Genomic DNA, 22192 nt, shown 5'->3' on the forward strand with positions numbered 1-22192 from the left:
AAACTCTTACAAAAAGTAAAACAAGACAAGACCAAGACAAGACCAAGACAAGACCAAGACAAGACCAAGACAAGACCAAGACAAGACCAAGACAAGACCAAGACAAGACCAAGACAAGACCAAGACAAGACCAAGACAAGACCAAGACAAGACCAAGACAAGACCAAGACAAGACCAAGACAAGACCAAGACAAGACCAAGACAAGACCAAGACAAGACCAAGACAAGACCAAGACAAGACCAAGACAAGACCAAGACAAGACCAAGACAAGACCAAGACAAGACCAAGACAAGACCAAGACAAGACCAAGACAAGACCAAGACCAAGACAAGACCAAGACAAGACCAAGACAAGACCAAGACAAGACCAAGACAAGACCAAGACAATACAAGACCAAGACAAGACCAAGACAAGACCAAGACAAGACCAAGACAAGACCAAGACAAGACCAAGACAAGACCAAGACAAGACCAAGACAAGACCAAGACAAGACCAAGACAAGACCAAGACAAGACCAAGACAAGACCAAGACAAGACCAAGACAAGACCAAGACAAGACCAAGACAAGACCAAGACAAGACCAAGACAAGACCAAGACAAGACCAAGACAAGACCAAGACAAGACCAAGACAAGACCAAGACAAGACCAAGACAAGACCAAGACAAGACCAAGACAAGACCAAGACAAGACCAAGACAAGACCAAGACAAGACCAAGACAAGACCAAGACAAGACCAAGACAAGACCAAGACAAGACCAAGACAAGACCAAGACAAGACCAAGACAAGACCAAGACAAGACCAAGACAAGACCAAGACAAGACCAAGACAAGACCAAGACAAGACCAAGACAAGACCAAGACAAGACCAAGACAAGACCAAGACAAGACCAAGACAAGACCAAGACAAGACCAAGACAAGACCAAGACAAGACCAAGACAAGACCAAGACAAGACCAAGACAAGACCAAGACAAGACCAAGACAAGACAGACTGCGACAAACTGAGACAAACTGAGACAAACTGAGACAAACTGAGACAAACTGAGACAAACTGAGACAAACTGAGACAAACTGAGACAAACTGAGACAAACTGAGAAAAACTGAGAAAAACTGAGACAAACTGAGATAAACTGAGAAAAACTGAGAAAAACTGAGACAAACTGAGAAAAACTGAGACAAACTGAGACAAACTGAGACAAACTGAGACAAACTGAGACAAACTGAGACAAACTGAGACAAACTGAGAAAAACTGAGACAAACTGAGACAAACTGAGAAAAACTGAGAAAAACTGAGACAAACTGAGAAAAACTGAGACAAACTGAGACAAACTGAGACTTTTTTGACAGCCTAAGACAATCAATATTGTGTCAGTTTTCATTATCTGTTAAGTTTTTAGAATTTTCTGATTGCATTTTCCCAGCACTGCAAGGATGTTGGATGTGGGAAAATATGTGAAAAATTGGTTGACTTTTAGTGGCAGCCGAAGCGTACAGCAGTTACTGCTGCTGCTGCTTTGTATCGAACTATTTTTTCAATTTTCCAATTCTCCGGGGTGTGCTTTTTGTGTCATTGTGCATTGGCAATTGTCGATGTATGGCGGTGCAGTAGCGCCAACTCCTTGGAGATTGCAGCTTCAGAGCCATTTCCTGACAAAACGAATGACATCGCTAACCAGCCATGTTTTCTTGTGGCTTTGTGGCATCAGCTGGTCGTTTGAGCGGAAATATGGGATAATATTTCAGCGAACTCCGAGGAAATTGGCATTGAATTGTAAAATGAAACGGGGAATTAATGTGTTTTCGCAACGGGCAATCAGGAGTTTTGGCTGAAATTAGTTGCTTTTTGCGCTATGAGATGGACTAGTGGTTGAACGTATGGTTTTGTATAATGAAAATGTCAGCTACATTTCAACTGTAAAGTAGCCTCATTGCAGTGGTTGGACGCAAGTGAAATTGAAAAACAAACATTCTTCAGTTTTGTGAGACCAATTTTTTTCTGCAAAATGTGAGCTTTGATACGACATTATGAAAAGAGAGAAATCGCAAAAATTTGGGAACCTGTTGAACCGAACCAATTTTTTTAAATCATTTTTTTATAGCCAGCCATTTAAGTTTTTTTTATGATTTTTTGCAAAGTAATTTTTTTCACAATTTAAATTATTAACTTTGGGTATCATCTTTCAACCTACAAATAACTTTCGATAGATGTTCTTAATGCTTTTCAAGAATACAAACATCTAGCTGGTAAGTGTGGGGGAATGCAGCGACCTCAAATTTAAATCATTAAATTTGTCCATTTTTCGAACCTCACCACCGTTCTGACCATGCGCGCTTACGCAAGCATTAAATAATTTTACCCGTCGACTCGCGTTGCGCGACAAATAATTAAGCTTATGTACAGGTGTGGATCATGAGTCATCCTCACCTGAAAAGCCCTTTATTAAATTTCGCCAATTGTTAGGCAATCAAAAAAAATGGTTAAGCTTTCAATTATGAATGTGCGATGTTTTTCCACAGGGGAAATTGAGGGTGTGGCTTAACCAAATTCATTGGCATGTTCGTTCAATGGAGAATTCGACCTTCTCATTATTGACCAACATTTTTGAGAATGTTTTAGGAACATAATTTTGATATTCCAATAACATAATTTAAAGTTTCACGACAATGGTTCGAACCCATGACTTCCGATTTTGAGGTGTACTCACTACACCATACGGAAAGTCATGAAGAATTGCAGAGGTCTGCATAATTTAATTCATGAGGTTCATCGATGCTTCTCATCGAAACGGACCACTTTTAGTAGAACAAAATTAAGTAGAGTTTTCGGGGACTGACTATAAAAACCCCAAAATTCTTGAGGAGGGCAGTTAGTTCCAGTCAGTTCCAGCCAGTTCAAGCCCAGTCCAGTTCCAGATCCTGAAGAAGCCCCAGACCAGCCGGACCCGCCAGCAGCCACCAGTAGCAGAGGCCCCAGTCCAGCCGGACTTAGCGGTGGAGGCCGCAGTCCGCCGGGACTTAGCCGCTGTGAAGAGTCCACCCGGGACTTAGGAGTTCGGGGTCTGGCATGGCTCGGCGAAGAGGTCTGGAGGACAAGTCTGGCTTCAACGTAGAGAATTGGCTCGACGAAGGTCTTAATGAAATTAGCAACGAAAAGTTGAGTGATGTGATCGTGCGCGTAAAAGTTGAGAGTGTTACCGCAAAAATGTAATCTTTAAAAAGTGTAATATACAAATAAGTGAAGTTTACTGATCTGTTTTGACTCTACAAGTAAATATCACAAAAATCCTGAAAGCCTAAACCGCTCGGGCCGTTCACTGTAATCCTACAACCAAGGAAATCCAATTTCTGATGGTGACGTTTTAATAATTGATTACGGTGGTTTGCAGTTTGGAAAGACATATACTGTAGTATTTTCTAAATTGAGTTTCTCCCGTTTTTTATTTTACCAGGTCAGAGAGATTTTTTCTATTGGTGCTTTGTGGTTGCCTTCTGTTTAGCTTTTATCACTTTAAGATTTTCAATCTTTTCCGGTACTTAAGTTGAGCTGCCAACCAGGTCAGCTGAAATTAAATTATTTGTGATTTACATTTTTATTTTCCTCTTCAAGTTATTTGCTGCCAAATGTCTTATTTAATTGCAGATCATTTAACGACTTCTGAGTGCGGGCTTATGATAGTATTTTTTAATGCTGAATGCAGTAAATTTTAGGTAGACTTGCACTTTTGGCACTAGAACAGAAAATAGGCACGCCGTGTAATAAATATCTGTACCTTTTGTATGTTTTTTTGTTATACCATAAAGAACCATAGAAACAAGAAACAAGAAACAAGAAACAAGAAACAAGAAACAAGAAACAAGAAACAAGAAACAAGAAACAAGAAACAAGAAACAAGAAACAAGAAACAAGAAACAAGAAACAAGAAACAAGAAACAAGAAACAAGAAACAAGAAACAAGAAACAAGAAACAAACAAGAAACAAGAAACAAGAAACAAGAAACAAGAAACAAGAAACAAGAAACAAGAAACAAGAAACAAGAAACAAGAAACAAGAAACAAGAAACAAGAAACAAGAAACAAGAAACAAGAAAACACTGTACTTTTCCGCATCGCTTCACCAGGAAATTGCTCATGAAATGAAGCCGGAAAGTAGGACTTTGATTACTGCAATAGAACTCCGATGCAGGCGCCTCGTTGGCGAAAATTGCAAATCCTCTGCTCTTTCAAGCTTTTTTCCTTTCTATTTTCCCAACGCCTTGATCCATTTCTTAGCTTATCGCCTTCGAAATCGCGCCTTGGAAACATTCGCTCAGCTTACGCATTCAGGGGAAGGTTTGCTTGTTCCTTGCCACGGCCAACACTTTTGCTGTTGCCAAAGCTGGAAAATAAAGCATTATTTAACTATAGTTCACTTTTTTAAGGTTTCAGCTTTTTGTCCTACTCACTGCGGAAAAGTTTATTGCTTTGGTGAAAATTTCAACATTTTTCTCCTTCTCTTTCTTGCGCTTGCGAAGGTTTCAAATATTCCACGAAGAAAATTCCCCCCACCTCGAGGGGGCCGAACCAGGAAATGCAATCTTTTGCTGCGGGCCAACCTTGCCAGTCCTCTGTAGTGCGCACAGAGTTTGGGTTGTTTTTCCTTGCCCAACGTTGGCCTCGTTCTGCTTTCGCGCGCGCAAATACTTTTGTGCATTTTTCTCCGAAGGAAAGCGGGAAAGAAACTGCTCGAATTCTTGGCATCCGTTCTGGATGCAGTGGAGCCCGGGAGTTTGAGTCATATTTGAGGGCAGTTTGATTCCAGACTGTATTGTTGCTGTTTGTCTTGTGATTTTTTTTCTGTTGTGAACTATCTTTACTTATTTGTGAATTGCAATGGAATCTCAGACGAGATAACGATATACGACAAGTCGTATTTTTTCAATCTGAATAAAACTTTAAAATCAGAAAAATACTAATTTCAATATTTAAAAATATTTTTTTGTTATTTTAATTACGATTTTAAAATACTAATGTGAATATTTCAAACATGAAAATAAAAGTTATGTTATAAAACTCAGTGCTGATAAATTTGCTTTATGGAAGAATGGCTTAATTCAACAAATCTTTTTATTAAAAAAAAGATACATTCAAAATTGGAAGAGTGTTTTTGTTGCCTTATGCTAAATTGTAGGTTATTTATAAACTTATTATCATTTAAAGTTGAATTCCCAAAATACGTATTTGTAATCCTCGATTATTTTTTAATATATTTTAGGGGACTAAAAAAAGGCATTTTGTGCTTAAAAATAGGGTAGAAGATATATTTTTTAAAATAATGTCATACAAAATTTCAAAAATAATTTTTAAATGCTAAATCAAATTTGTTATCGAAAATGACTTCACATATTCTTTTTGAAGTTCATCAATTTTATGATCTATTCATATTAAAATGAAATTACCCGAAAAAGTTCAGTTTTTTTTAAATTTACAAATATTTAATAAAGGACAAGCATCCCTGCAAAAAATATATTTTCTTAGGGCTGGGAAAATGTTCTATTTTATTTTCTGATTTTGTTGATGGAACTTCTTGTTACCGAGGTACAGCCTTTTAATGTTTAAGAGGTTACATACATGTAAATTGTCAAAATTGTCAGAGGTTTGTATGCGCCCACACCTAAACTTTTTTTTTTTAATCTTTATTCAGTGCATGAAAGTATACATTCTTAACTATTACCAAAACAAATTTGAACACATTTTGTTGTATCTTTGCAGAGAGCTATTTGAAGTTAGCAGTTTCAAAAAACTGGTGCCACGATATCTCCACACTGCCTTGACCGAATGGGCTCAACATTTTGGTGAAAACTCTTTCAACCGGTCCCGTGTGCATGACGAAGGCCGATTTTCAAAAAGTTTATTTAAAAAAAAGATAAAAATATTTTTTCTGTTTTTTATATTAAAAATAGTCAGTTTTTGTCAGATTTTTGAACGAAATTTCAAAATCGGGCTTCGTCATGCACACGGGGCATGTTTTGAGAGCTAATTTGGAGATATCGTGGCACCCGTAAAGGGACCATCCATAAACCACGTGGACACCTTAGGGGGGGGGGGGGGTATGGCGATTGTCCACGCTCCATACAAAAAAGGTTTTTTTTTGTATGGACAATTGTCCACGAGGGGGGGAGTGAGGTGTTGGGATTTACAAAAAAAGTGTCCACGTGGTTTGTGGATAGTCCCAAATCAACTCGGTGTTTCGAGATAAACGCTCACAAAGTTCGGCAGTTCGCTTTGCGCATGGCAAAACTTCAAACTTAAAACGTCTCTTTCTCAGTTTAGTCATGAAATATCTTTATGAAACTTTCAAGAGTGATTAAAAATCATCTTTTGAGTGGATTTAATGAATTTTCTGTTATATGGAATTTTGTGATTTTCTACATGTATGTAACCCCTTAAATTAGGTAAACTATATTTTTCATTTTTCAAATCGTAATATCGCCGATTCGATTGGTTCCAATTTTATATCAAACTTTCAGTTCTCAACGGCTACCATTATCACGCCTGAAATTTCATTACGCAATTTGCAATGCCCTGCATTCCGTAGCGAAATTTTTAGCATAAATAATTAACGGTCTCTATCTCGTGATTACACAAACCCATGTGACATTCTCTTAGTCTGTCTCATTCCTGCATTCACAATCATCCCCCTCAATAGAGCTTAGCTTCTTTCATTGCGGTTTTCTGAGAAAACAAAAGAATCTTCGGCGAGTGAGCTTGAACGAAGAAAAGAGAAGGAGTGATAGAATGAGAATGCTCTTGCTGGCAATCACGAGATATAAGATCTTCAAATGATAGCTTTTTCTATCACTCATTCACAACACTGATATTTTCTGCTCTTTATTTTTACTTAATAGAGCAGCACATTCTCAAAAGGTAGAATCCATTTGCCAATCAGATTACAGTGAGAATATTTTTTTCAAAAATAAAAATTGCAGGAAATTTTCTCAGCTTTTTGAAAATATTTTATGTGTTTTCTTCCATAAAGATTTTTAACCCTCTACAGCCCAACTCTGCCTTTAAATGGGCTTCGATCTGAAAAATCGCCAAAATTCGTTTTATTTAACCAATTTTTTTATGTTTCGAAAGCATTGGAAACAAGAAACCTTAAAATTTTAGAAAATAACATTTCCTATATTTTAAGTAAAAAGAAGTACAGTCCAGACTAGATTATCCGAAGTTTCGTTTATCCGAAGTTCGATTATCCGAAGTGAAATTTTTCCGAGGCCTTCGGATAATCGAGTAAGGAATTTTTGCAGTAATTTTTGTTATGTCCCAGACTATGCTTTTACGCATTTTTTTACAATTTAACTGATAATAGTGTCTTTCTAGGGCAGAAAATATGAAAAATAAGCAAAAATTCATATAAGTGACTTTTAACATTTAAATTTATAAATTAGGTAAACTAAACACGACAAATAAAAATTAAAATACTAAAAATAAAACAAGAAAAACATAAAACATGAGAAGTAAAGTTTTTCGTAGAACAAAAGTTGCTCAAAATAACCTCCTAAACACGGGAAGAATGAAAATTTTCGAAAAAAAATTTGGGCAGTAGAGGGTTAAAATTATAAAAAAATGAAATTTTTTTGTGATATTTCACCTTGAAATGCCACTAACTAAAAAACGGCGCACCCCTTCAAAAGAAATCACGCCTTTCGCATTTGCCAATTTGATTTCGCATCTGAAAATATTTTTTTTTAATTTGTTTGGCAATATTTCAAATACAGTCTGGCTGTCAATCTTCTCAATATCAATATTGCTCCAGCTGACAATCATTTTTCAGTCCCTTCAAGCAGCATGCTTTGATTTTTCGTTCTATAATTTGATACTTCCCGCTCTCGATGGTCTCTTCAAATCGACAACGAGAGAGTCCGTTGTTTTTCCAAAAAAATCACAATTGAAAAAACATATCTCTGTACTAGATTTTGCACCATCCCAAACTGCAGCAAATAAAAAAATCGAAAAATAAAAAATATGTTTGTTGAATTCAATCTTTTGTGATAAAAAGTGACATAAAAAATCTGGATTTCCCATGTACCATTTTTTTTTTTACAGAAATGTACTATTAATAACCTACAACTTTGCAGAAGACACCAAATCGATCAGAAATTCCCACAATTGTTTGAAGCCATGTAAAATAATTATGCAATTCTTTTGTCAAATAAAAATATAGTCAATTTGCGAATATATCAGCCATAAAATTCAGCTTGTTAAAAATACTGGGAAAAATCTTTGAATGAAGTCGTAGTTTCTCAATTATAATGTTTTTAGAGGTTTATAAATATTAAAATGAAAAAAAAAACTCCTTTGAAGATTTGATAAATAATAACATTTCAATATGTGAATTGATCCCGAACCTTCCCACTTCCACTTCCAGCGAGCTGACGAAAACCTACGGAACCGGTGCCAACGCGGGCGACGATTCCCGGAGCACGCCGCCAGCATCGCTCCAGCAGCAGCAGCCCCAGAAATCGGTAATCTACTGCGTCCATGGCAAGCTGGCACAATCCTGCTGCGGCCCCCTCGACGAGGAGCTGGACATTAGGAAAATTGAGTGTAAGTTGGTGTTTTTTTACGTTGTTGTTCTCACGCTGCAAGAATTGTGCCAATTTCAGATTTACTGATTTTTATTGGGGTTTGTTAGGTGACCTGATTCAGAGCATCCATTAACTAATGAAGAATTGCTAATTGATAAATCTTTTAAAATCTGTCCAATGTTTTTCATAGTAAAAAAATAAGTTGTTATTTCCTTGAAACAAATAAAACAACATTTTCAAGAAAAACTAAAGTTCATGATGAAAAATGTATTTCCCGAATAGTTTCTAGCAGAACGCTCTCCATTACAAAGTAATGCACCTCCACTATCTCGCGTCTTAGTGTACAGAGTTAATTAGTGCACTGCAGTTTGTCGTAACGACCACTTGCACTACACAGTGCAACCACTTGCTCGACGAAAACAAAAACAGCAACATTGCTGCTTCAAAACCACACCCTCTCGACGCTCTGAATTAAACCATAATGAATTGACCGCCGCTGCCACACCGCTGAGTAGGACACTTTCTTCTGTTGGTCATGGAAGCTTGGCTCTGTAGCCAAGGACGGAATCTAGGAATTGGTGAGATTTATGATAAATTATTTCTTTTTTTTATATTTTTTTCAATACAAAATTTAAATGTGAGTATTATTGCAAACCTTCAATATTTATGTAAATTGGAAATTACCCTGAAATACGTTCCTGCTCCAACTGAACTAGCCTAGTCCACCAGTTCGTCACCAAGTCCCAGTTGCTAGCAACATGTACAAGTCGTTCAGTGGGGCACCCCAGGAGTGATTAAGTTGTTGTAAACTTGCTCTTCATCATCATCACCACTGAGAGAGTGTGAGGCGAAGCGATCCAACAAACCCAACCTCGTCAGCAAAGCTCGAACTGCAACTACATCAACACAACCAGTTCAAAGTTCAAGGATATGATTTATGATCCCCCCCCCCTCGGAAGTCCTTCCCCTCCTTGAAGGAGGCCAAGTGGGCGATGTTTGTTGTTTGCGTTGTCGGGGCCAAATCGAGCCGCGTAATCTCTTCTCGATTTCTTCGAACGACGATGACTCTCTCGTTGGTGACGGTCAGGACGACGACGATGGATGTGGTGTGAAGTTTTTGCAAGATCTGCCTGCGGTGGTAAACAGCAGCTTTCCAGTAGGCGAAAAGTTGTTTGCGAAAAACCCTTTTCTGGCACATCATTCATCTTGGTTGTGGTGGCGGTGGAAACGGCTTCAGCAAGGTTCTGGAAGGGGCACATTCATCTCAATTTTTGAAATTGAATTGTAAGGATTTCTCTGTCGTGGGCTAGGAAGTCATAAATTTGAGTTTGAAGTGTAAATATTTTATAATTTTTAATACTTTATGATGTTTTGGAATCATAAAATCTTAATAAATTTAAAAATAAATACATAAATTGATTGGATTAATCGTTTGTTATCAAGCTAATTATGCGATATTTCTAATGGTAGGATACACATTGAACAGATTCTCATTTTAAAGTTCCTTTTCTAATTGAGTTTTTTGGGTTTAGTTCAGACAAGAAAAAAGGGCAATTTGAACTAAAAATAAATCAAAAAGTCTTGTAAATGTTTTTAAAATCTTAGAAAGAGTTTTCTGATAGATTACTGTATTTAGCTAATTTTAGTATAGATGTGAACAGTAAATCGAGCAGACAGACATTAAAAAAACATGACTTATCAAACTTAAAACCCTCTAATCATATTTTGACAAAGAACTTTGTCCTAAGGGCTCTATTCTGGTGAGGTGTCAATCCAGAAAAACGAAAAATGTCGCGCGTTACGAAAATGTTGCATGCTTGGTACTGCGGAAGGGGTCAGCAACGAATGAAGTGTGGCAACAATGGTGCAACATTCTCGCGTGACAGTTCCAAGAAAGCAGGAGACGAGGCAAAATTTGCACCATGTTGCCACATTTCATGCGGACTATATAAGCTAACAGATAGCCTCTGAACAGTCGGTGGTAATTTTATTGCTCACATACACATACACACATTGAAAGACACAGGTTGTGCACCACCTTGGGAGGAATTCTGTTCTAAAGAACATTGTTAGAATGGTCACTCGGAAACCAGAATGATTCAATGCAATGGGGTTGGGACCAAACTGGTAGGATGTTGGCCACACCCGGAGTGGCCATGGCCCTGAGGGAAGGTTCTACCGGGGGGAGATTTATCGAACCATACGACTTGGGGCAATATGGGTATCAAAATTCATGGTTTTTGATACTGGTGATGAAAATGGCCATTTTGACAGGATTGGCCACACCCGGAGTGGCCATGGCCCTGAGGGAAGGTTCTACCGGGGGGACATTTATTGAACCATACGACTTGGGGCAATATGGGTATCAAAATTCATGGTTTTTGATACTGGTAATGAAAATGGCCATTTTGACAGGATTGGCCACACCCGGAGTGGCCATGGCCCTGAAGGAAGGTTCTACCGGGGGGACATTTATTGAACCATACGACTTGGGGCAATATGGGTATCAAAATTCATGGTTTTTGATACTGGTAATGAAAATGGCCATTTTGACAGGATTGGCCACACCCGGAGTGGCCATGGCCCTGAGGAAAGGTTCTACCGGGGGGATATTTATCGAACCATACGACTTGGGGCAATATGGGTGTCAAAATTCATGGTTTTTGATACTGGTGATGAAAATGGCCATTTTGATAGGATTGGCCACACCCGGAGTGGCCATGGCCCTGAGGGAAGGTTCTACCGGGGGGCATTTATTGAACCATACGACTTGGGGCAATATGGGTATCAAAATTCATGGTTTTTGATACTGGTAATGAAAATGGCCATTTTGACAGGATTGGCCACACCCGGAGTGGCCATGGCCCTGAGGAAAGGTTCTACCGGGGGGACATTTATTGAACCATACGACTTGGGGCAATATGGGTATCAAAATTCATGGTTTTTGATACTGGTAATGAAAATGGCCATTTTGACAGGATTGGCCACACCCGGAGTGGCCATGGCCCTGAGGAAAGGTTCTACCGGGGGGATATTTATCGAACCATACGACTTGGGGCAATATGGGTGTCAAAATTCATGGTTTTTGATACTGGTGATGAAAATGGCCATTTTGATAGGATTGGCCACACCCGGAGTGGCCATGGCCCTGAGGGAAGGTTCTACCGGGGGGCATTTATTGAACCATAGGACTTGGGGCAATATGGGTATCAAAATTCATGGTTTTTGATACTGGTAATGAAAATGGCCATTTTGACAGGATTGGCCACACCCGGAGTGGCCATGGCCCTGAGGAAAGGTTCTACCGGGGGGGCATTTATTGAACCATACGACTTGGGGCAATATGGGTATCAAAATTCATGGTTTTTGATACTGGTAATGAAAATGGCCATTTTGACAGGATTGGCCACACCCGGAGTGGCCATGGCCCTGAGGGAAGGTTCTGCCTGGGGGACATTTATTGAACCATACGACTTGGGGCAATATGGGTATCAAAATTCATGGTTTTTGATACTGGTAATGAAAATGGCCATTTTGACAGGATTGGCCACACCCGGAGTGGCCATGGCCCTGAGGGAAGGTTCTACCGGGGGGACATTTATTGAACCATACGACTTGGGGCAATATGGGTATCAAAATTCATGGTTTTTGATACTGGTGATGAAAATGGCCATTTTGACAGGATTGGCCACACCCGGAGTGGCCATGGCCCTGAGGGAAGGTTCTACCGGGGGGACGTTTATCGAACCATACGACTTGGGGCAATATGGGTATCAAAATTCATGGTTTTTGATACTGGTGATGAAAATGGCCATTTTGACAGGATTGGCCACACCCGGAGTGGCCATGGCCCTGAGGGAAGGTTCTACCGGGGGGACATTTATCGAACCATACGACTTGGGGCAATATGGGTGTCAAAATTCATGGTTTTTGATACTGGTGATGAAAATGGCCATTTTGATAGGATTGGCCACACCCGGAGTGGCCATGGCCCTGAGGGAAGGTTCTACCGGGGGGACATTTATCGAACCATACGACTTGGGACAATATGGGTATCAAAATTCATGGTTTTTGGTACCGTCCCAAGTCGTATGGTTCGATAAATGTCCCCGGTAGAACCTTCCCCAGGGCCATGGCCACTTCGGTTGAGGCCAATCCTGCCAAAATGTCCATTTTCATTACCAGTATCAAAAACCATGAATTTTGATACCCATATTGCCCCAATTTATATGGTTCGATAAATATCCCCCCGGTAAAACCTTCCCTCAGGGCATTTGAATAAATTGATTACTCCTTTATTTGACCTCCTAGCCAAATGGTGTCTTCGGAAGAGTTGTTGTACTTGATAAGGGCTATCTTTTAAAGTTATTGACATACAGGGCGACGACCTTCCAGGGTGTCAACCAAAAACTAACTCTGTTGGATGACGTTGTAGGGCTTTGGTGTATTGCGCAAAGTTGTAGAGGAGAAAATTTCATGAAAGTTTGTCAAAGGCGCCAAATTTGTAGCTCTTAATCTACTACGTCATTTTTGCAAAAATGGTCCAAAAAGCACTTTTTTGTGATAACTTAAAATGTTAGCGTTTTAGCGGCCTACTATGTTCTGAAGAGTTATTTATGACATAAAATTACACATCTTTGCCCAAGACAGCAAAATGTTGTGAGCCTTTATTGAGGAGTTATAACCATTTGTAAGTGATTTTGAGCATATTTTTAAGTTGCAATGTTTTCGAAATGGCGAACTTTGGCGCAAAACCGAACAATGCACATGAAAGTACACACTTTCAACTACATTTTCTGAAAATATCTCCGTGTCTATCGGTGTCGATTTAGAGATACAGTGGACTCTCTCGTTGTCGATCTTCTTGATATCAATATTACTCCAGCTGTCAATAAATTTTTCAGTCCCATCAAATAGATTGCTTTGATTTTTTGTTCTATAATTTCATAACTCCTGCTCTCGACGGTCCCTTCAATATCGACAACGAGAGAGTCCACTGTATCTCAATTTGAATTTGACGGTATTTATCAATTTATTTATAATTTTAAAGCGAAATCTTATTGAAACGTGGTAATAATCGGTAAATTGAAAGGGTAAATTGATCGATTTTAATATTGCTTATTGCGAGATAAAATCACGTTTCTCCTTCGCTGTGAGTGACAGGAGATTATTGCCGCCTTATTACCGCAGTGTAAAAATCAGCAAGTTGAACTGAAATTCTGGTTGATTTGGCTGTCAACTTGGTTTGTTTTCAATATTTTCCAAAAAGTCAGCTCAAAACTCCAGGCAACCTTTGACAACAGCCAAAAATTTGTTCTGCGGTTGTCTTGCGGCTGTCATGCGACCATTATCTTGCGGTCGTATCACCGCACGTGAACTCTAATTATTGACGCCCGCAGTAAAACATTGTTCATGCTTACATTTTAAAATTATGAATAAATACATGTTTTTCCCAAAAATAATGTAAGCAAAAATTTTAAATAATTGTTCGTATTTAAAATTAAGTATTTCCTTTTCTATGTGGTCACTCTGGAAAGGTTGTCGTATTTTTTCATAGACAATGTAATTTCCATAAAAATCGATCAATTTACCTTTCAATTTACCGATTTTCACCATGTATTCATTATGATTTCGAATAACATTTATAAATAAATTGATTAAAAATCGGCAAATTCAAATTGAGATATCTAAAAATATATACAAGGAGATATTTTCAGGAAATGTAGTTGAAAGTGTGTACTTTCAGGTGCATTGTTCGGTTTTGCGCCAAAATGCGCCATTTTGAAAACATTGCAACTTGAAAATAGGCTCAAAATCACTTAAAAATGGTTATAGGGGAACTATACCCTTTCTCAGCCTATTTCTATTATCGGCCTATCAACACTTTGATCATGAATTACAGCTTTCATACAGTGTTTTTGACTGTTCCAAAGTAATAAATAGCTCAAATTCAAGTGAGCAAGCAACTCTCCATTGTTGATACATCTGAAAATGTTGATTTAATAGCGGAAAACTGCAAAAGTGATGAGAATTGGTCGAACGGCTTAGTGTGATTAGAATGGGTATATTTCCCCTAACTCCTCAATAAAGGCTCAAAACATTTTGCTGTTTTCGGCAAAGATATGTAATTTTATGTCATAAACAACTCTTCAGAACATAGTAGGCCGCTAAAACGCTAACATTTTAAGTTATCACAAAAAAGTGCTTTTTGGACCATTTTTGCAAAACTGGCGTATATCTCGAGTAGATTAAGAGCTCCAAATTTGGCGCCTTCGACCAACCTTCATGAATTTTTCTCCTCTACAACTTTGCCCAAGACACCAAAGCCCTACAACGTCATCCAACAAAGTTAATTATGGTTGACACCCTGGAAGGTCGTCACCCTGTATGTCAATAACTTCAAAAGATAGCCCTTATCAAGTACAACAACTCTTCCGAAGACACCATTTGGCTAGGACGTCAAATAAAATAGTTATCAATTTATTACACTTAATTTTGCCATTCCGAACCATGTGCAATGGCCACTCCGGGTGTGGCCAATCCTGTCAAAATGGCCATTTTCATTACCAGTATCAAAAACCATGAATTTTGATACCCATATTGCCCCAAGTCGTATGGTTCGATAAACGTCCCCCCGGTAGAACCTTCCCTCAGGGCCATGGCCACTCCGGGTGTGGCCAATCCTGTCAGATGGCCATTTTCATCACCAGTATCTAAAACCATGAGTTTTGATACCCATATTGCCCCAAGTCGTATGGTTCGATAAATGTCCCCCGGTAGAACTTTCCCTCAGGGACATGGCCACTCCGGGTGTGGCCAATCCTGTCAAAATGGCCATTTTCATTACCAGTATCAAAAACCATGAATTTTGATACCTATATTGCCCCAAGTCGTATGGTTCGATAAATCGTCGCCAACATTTCAAAAAGCATCATGTACAAACCATGCGTTTTGAGAAAAACGCCTTTGAACGATGAGCACCCATTTTCAATTCCCATTTTAATATAAAAGCAAAATAAGATGTTTTAATAATAACAAACGATGAAAAACGTTGCTTTTATTGATACTTGATCGTCCAAATTCAATAAAACATAATTTCCGTAATTTTATTTGAGTAAAACAAACATAACTCCTTTTGAAATCACCAACGTCGATATCGCCCTGCTGTCATTGAGGGGGGTGCTTTGTTATGGTTCGTTTTTCTTCGCCGAATGTACATGGCGCTTTGTTCATGTTGCTTTTTTTCGTCACGAGGTTCATGTAGTCTTTTGTTTGACAGGGTGACAGAGCTATATAAACAGGCACTGGTGATGGCAGAGATTTTGTTTATGTTACTTTATTTAAAATCATGATTAAACAGACTTTACTGAAGTAACTTTTGCTCATTTTTGGTGGAGAGGTAGCTTATTAGGAGTACTTTCAGAATATGCAATAACCCAGAAAGTGTCAAAATGTACATGATGCCTTTTGAAATGTTACCATCGAAATGTCCCCCCGGTAGAACCTTCCCTCAGGGCCATGGCCACTCCGGGTGTGGCCAACATCCTACCAGTTTGGTCCCAACCCCATTGCCTTGAATCACTCTGGTTTCCGAGTGACCATTCTAACAATGTTCTTTAGAACAGAATTCCTCCCAAGTTGGTGCACAACCTGTGTCTTTCAATGTGTGTATGTGTGTGTGAGCAATAAAATTACCACCGTCGATCCGTCTCTGACGGATTTTCGGTCAAAACTAACTGTTCAGAGGCTATCTGTTAGCTTATATAGTCCGCATGAAATGTGGCAACAATGGTGCAACATTCTCGCGTGACAGTTCCAAGAAAGCAGGAGACGAGGCAAAATTTGCACCATGTTGCCACATTTCATGCGGACTATATATGCTAACAGATAGCCTCTGAACAGTTAGTTTTGACCGAAAATCCGTCAGAGACGGATCGACGGTGGTAATTTTATTGCTCACATAATGCTAATTAGAATTTATTATTCAGGGTTAAATAAATAGGCAAAAAATTAAAAATTATAAATAAAAATAGCATGATTTTTAGAGTTTTGTACAAAGTTCTTTGTCATATTGGTCATGTAGAACATAACCACCTGCACCTTTTTTTATTTTGAATACTTATTTTAAGCTTGAAAAAATATTCTGAAAAATTCAATCAATCCAAATTCACTCTACAAGAACCCCGTTTCCGCGGTACTAGTAGTTGCATAATAATATTTTCACGCCCCGATTGGCAAGCGCTGAAATGTTCTTGCGCTGGTTTTTCGCGAGGATTCCCTCGCCACGTGTCCCTCCTCGGGGCTTTTCTTTTTCAATTTCGCCATGGTTTTCCCTTTCTCACTGGCTCTCTCTCTCTCTTTCTATTTTCAGCGCATTGTCACCGGCCACGACTCGACGGGATTGATAAGATCGCCAGGAAGAAATTAATTCTGGCCAGCATACTGTGCGTCATCTTCATGATAGCGGAGATAATAGGTAACTAATTTGGCCGTTGTTATGAAAGCTCTATAGTTAGTCCCGGGCTTCGTTCCGGGTGTTTATTAGGGTAACGTTGAATTATCTGACCTTAATTCTTTTACTGATATTATGGAAAGTTTTTCAAAGCATAGATTATATCAAATGGCAAAAATTGACATTTGCGATAGTAAGAAATATTTGAGAGCCTGCCATTTTCCCTTAAATACTCGAAAATTTTCAAAAGTCTCAGACCTGTAAATATATTTTTTTATATTTCCAAAAACGTCTTAAAAATTAAATATTTCTGGAAAAGCCTATTTGTTAAAAATATCATCATTTTAAAAGGACTTAGTTGAGACCAAATAAAGAAAGTGTGTACATGAATGATTTCAGATAGCAAAATATTAACATAATCATTTACCTATTTCTTATTAAAAATCTTGTAGGGTTGTGTATATGATACAAACGAATTATGATAATCCATAGCTCAGGACTCAATTTCAGCAAATTTCAGCAAAAATGAATTTATAATTTCAAATTAAAGTGTGCCACTTATGCCATAATACCATTGCTTACCCTAACAGAAAAGGTTGTAACTTGGTTAAGTTTCCGTATGGATGATCATAAAAGCAATCAAAGTAAAGTTGGCTTCACGCAACAGCAGGAAATTTAACAAATAAAATACAAAACAATAAAGTTTCTGCAACTTTGTCCTCCCTGTCTTTAGCGAATGACTAAGTTGATGTTCGTCGATAGAATGTTCAACTTTGAATCGGGCATTTGTTAAAAAAATAGTGATTATTTATGAACTTTCAAACACTTTTATAACAACTCTGAAAATTTAGTTCTAGAAAAAGAAATTTCCAGTGACTAGTGCGTCCATCCCGGGAATTCCCGGGACAAAAATCCCGGGATTTTTCCAAAACCGGGAATTCCCGAATCCCGGGATTTTTTATAATTTGTCCCGGGAATTCCCGAAATCGAAGAAAAAACAAATTTTATTCTAGACATTCATATTTGGTTGGGGAAATAAATAACAACTTGAATTCTTAGTAATCGATAAGAATTTTAAAGCATTAAGATTATTCGGCATATATCAGCATTCATTTGGCTTATTAAGGAAAATTGTTAAAATTTTAGTTTACATAATGCCTAGCGCTTTAAATATATTATTTTTAATTTTAAATATTTTTCAAAGACTGCGTATTATATTTACGTATATTTATGATTTTGAAATTGAAAAAAATCATAGAAATTAATTTTTCATTGAATTAAGACAGCTGTTGATTCCCTTTTTCCATAATGTTTTAATTTACTTCGTTAATCAGGAACAGAACAAAACAATTAGTTCTCCGATTTCCAAATTTATTGCTCTAAAATTTCCTGTAACTGTTCAGACTGTTGTTTCGAGTTTTTAAAGTTGGCGGTAGTAACTCAAAGATAATTTTTTAAATATGTTTTTTTTTATATGCAAAACCTATCTAAAATTTTACATTGACCGGTATCATTTTATTTTTTTTCGCTTCTTGCTTTTTATTACATTTTCAAAGAAATTTTTCAGGCTTTTGTAGTCACGTCATATAAAAAAATTAATGAAAGAAATATATTTATAAAAGACATATCCATTTTGAATCACAAAATACTAAAAATTGTGGTTAATTTAAAATCAAAAGCACAACAGAGATAAAAAATAATCAATTTTAATTTTCTTTTAAGCTATCTAAAAACTGCTGTCCTTGTTTCGATTGAACTGTAGTTTATCACCAATTAAAATGTTTTAGCTTATTCTATGATTTTAAGCTTGAAAACTTAACCAATATAATGAAAACATAGATTTTATGACTGTTTCAAAAATTTCCCGGGATCCCGGGAATTCCCGGGATTCCAAAAATATTTTTCCCGTTTCCCGGGAAATTCAAAACCCGGGAAAATTGGACGCCCTACCAGTGACAAATGTCCCAAGATATTTCCTTCTGTAATGTCCTGACATTTGCTTCCAAATTCAACTAAAATGGCACCAGTTGCTTTCCTGCTAGCTGCTATCGATCACCTAAATGTGAGCTTTTATGTCTTCTTGAAAAAGAGGCAAGACTAAAAAAAACATTCCAGTATCAGCTTTTTATCTTGTTTTCCCTCCTTGATAGCCTGATTTGTCATTATGCTCTCGTTATCCCGTGTTTTCCCCCTCTATTCATTTTTTCCACTTTTTTTCTTGCTGCTTTCCACAGGAGGCATCTACTCCAACAGTCTGGCGATAGCAACAGATGCAGCGCATTTATTAGCCGACCTGGCGAGCTTTATGATATCGCTGTTCGCGCTTTGGATCGCCGCGAGACCGTCCACCAAGAGGTAAGAAAAGCTTATGGTGAGGGGGTTAGTGAGAGAGAGTGAGTGTGTTTGGGACGCAACGAAAAGAGGCAAATTGCTCATCTACTTTAATTTTATTATACTCGACGAGAACGATACCACGCGATGTGAGCGCACGGGAGGAAAGTTGAAGCAAGTGAAAGCTGATGTTGATATTATTTGTCAAAATTTTGATTTATAAAGAAAATCTTTTTAATTTTGCTTTAAATTGTTTTGAATTGATTCTTTTTAACGAGGCATTTTTCTGAGAAAATATCATCGGGGGGTCTAGTGTAGTTTTTTTTCGATTTTATGGGAAATTTATTCGGAAATGGGATATTTATTCGGAAAAATAGCTGAAAATCTACACTACAATCTAGGCATGTTTGGAATATAGATTGTTGTACACAAAACGATTTTTTTTAAAAGGCATTAATGTGATGCAATCTTTATTTTCTCAACAAGTTTGAAAACGAAACATTTTCCACATTGCTATCTTTGTTGTTTTTTGAAATAGATCTTTTGCAGATACCAGAATGAGATTAAAGAAAAAAAAAATATGCTTCGTTATAATACGAGACAGAGAAAAATCCATCCATTTATCAGATTTGATCTTATATCCTTTTTCTATGGAAAAACGTGTAAGTGAAAAACAAATTGTTCAAGACTTATTTTCCTTTCTTGAGTATCCGGTGAGTGTGTTTTAGCAAAAAATAGGCAGAATTCCATCAACATTTGCTTTTAAAAGTATCCACATCAGTAGTAACATTGGGTCTGGGGGTGCGATTGGGTCATATAAAAAAACTGAAATTTGTATAACCCAATCTCACCCCCAGATCAAATGTCACCCTTGATGACATTCAAATCAAACCATCCACATTAACGACCCCCGGGTCTTTTGTGGTCTCTATTGCAAGTTTCTGCTCGAACCTAGGAGTCTGAAGGCTTGAATGGGGAGAGCACCCAAACCTCTTTCTACTCCAAGGAACCTTCCACCCCAGTGTTTGAACTGACGACCTTCGGATTGCGAGTCCAACCGCCGCCAGCGATTCCACCGGAGTAGGCTTGGTTTGGTGTGTTGTTTGTACTTATGGCATGGAGACGACTCCTACACCTGGAATGACTTAACGGCCTAACAACAACCAAGGCCGGGACCGACATTTTACTTCCTCATCCGATGGAAGGTTGGAGCAGATGGGAATCGAACCCAGAATCATCCGCTTACAAAGCGGACAGCGTAACCATTCTGCCACGCACTGCACCCTGATGACATTATATTATTGATAATTCCACAAAATTACAAACTTTGCAAATTGCTATCATTTTTTTTTCAACTTACTGTACTTAAGGTCGTAGATGGTGTCCTTTTGGGGCAATGACTGTCAATGACGGTTTTGAATTCAGGGTCAAATTGAAATGAAAAATTAATCACTATATGTAAAATGCAAACAACACAAAGAACTCCATTTTATGCTTGATGCATTCTGAATCAAGATTTGAATGTTTTTCTAAAACAAACATGGCCGCCAAATGGCCGACCGGCAATGATGTTTTTTAGAGCCTTAAGGGGTTACTACATACATTTAGAAAATCATAAAATTTTCATATTACAGAAAATTTATTAAATCCACTTAAAAGATGATTTTCAATGACTCCTGATAGTTTCATCAAGTTATTTCATGATTGCACTGTGTAAGAGGCGATTTATGCTAAAAATTCTACAAAAGTTTTTTTTAACGTTACACATCAACCAGAGCTTTTTGCACTTTGATTTCTGGCAGTACGTATCTTCAAAAATACGGAAACTTTCGATATAATGTTTGGCTCATCTCCAAAATTACTGTCTACAAAATTATTTTCAACAAAGCTTGACCTTTTTACAATCACATTGTTGCAGTTTTGGGTCCGTAAGTTTGACAATTTTTGAATAAGAAGACAACAACTTTCTAGGCTGCTGTGCACCCTTCTAAAAAATGTATCCCTCAGCTCAGCAAGAGAGGGCACAAAAATAAATTATATGCTTAACATTAAAAAAAAGTATGACAAACCGATGCCTCTGTGCTCTCTTATGCTAACTAGATAGGAAAACCAGCATGCTTAGTACAAGAGAGTACAGAGTCATTGAAATGCCAAATATCTAGGAATGTATGAGAATAACCCAACAGTGTCCGTTTTTTTCGATCTGTGGATCTAAAACTCAAATTTTGAAAATAAGATTTATCAGGCATTATTTGATTTAAAATGCATGATAAGCGTTAAACAATGTAATCTAAACTTGAATGATTTGCATTTCCATTGGCCTTTCTCCTCGTTATTTGTATAAATAGCTCAAACTGTTTTACGTTTTCATTCATTGCAGTTTTGAAATACGTGCTATCACGTTTTTTTTAATTTTATGTAATAAAAAAAGTTCATTTGTTAAAAAATGCTTTCAATAACACTCTTTGTATTATCAATGGCATTTACAACCAGAGCTATTTTGACTGGTAATTTATATTCAATGCTCTGTATTTCATAAAACATTGTAATGAACAATATCTTCAAAAATGAGTATTAAAATTGCCATGCAATTATTTTACAACTGCTTCCACATTGCTAGTTTAAACTCTAGTTAAATGTTTGAATTAAAAAAAATCAAACTTTAAATACATTGAGTATCAATTTGACAATTAAGAATATTTAAAATTTCGTAGCATTTCACGGTATTTACCAAAAGGGCAAGTTTCCGTGAAATCGCAAAAAATCACTAGCCCTACTAATAACGATACAGATATGAAGTGACAAACTAAACAAAACTAGTTGGAAATTGAAAATAAA

At 37.5% G+C, this 22192-nt stretch overlaps 1 protein-coding gene across 2 annotated transcripts in view; it reads left to right on the forward strand.

Annotated features, from left to right (window-relative positions):
- Positions 1 to 22192, forward strand: part of LOC120416872 (zinc transporter 2-like) — a 144759-nt gene that overhangs the window by 33485 nt on the left and 89082 nt on the right. For both annotated transcript variants that reach the window (XM_039578767.2, XM_039578768.2), the window contains exons 2-4: positions 8412 to 8590; positions 16943 to 17047; positions 19258 to 19378. In XM_039578767.2, the coding sequence (XP_039434701.1) occupies positions 8412 to 8590; positions 16943 to 17047; positions 19258 to 19378 (405 nt within the window). The remainder of the gene's footprint in view (positions 1 to 8411; positions 8591 to 16942; positions 17048 to 19257; positions 19379 to 22192) is intronic.

The sequence above is a fragment of the Culex pipiens genome, chromosome 2 (assembly GCF_016801865.2).
Source record: "Culex pipiens pallens isolate TS chromosome 2, TS_CPP_V2, whole genome shotgun sequence".
In the NCBI taxonomy this organism is placed as follows: domain Eukaryota; kingdom Metazoa; phylum Arthropoda; class Insecta; order Diptera; family Culicidae; genus Culex; species Culex pipiens.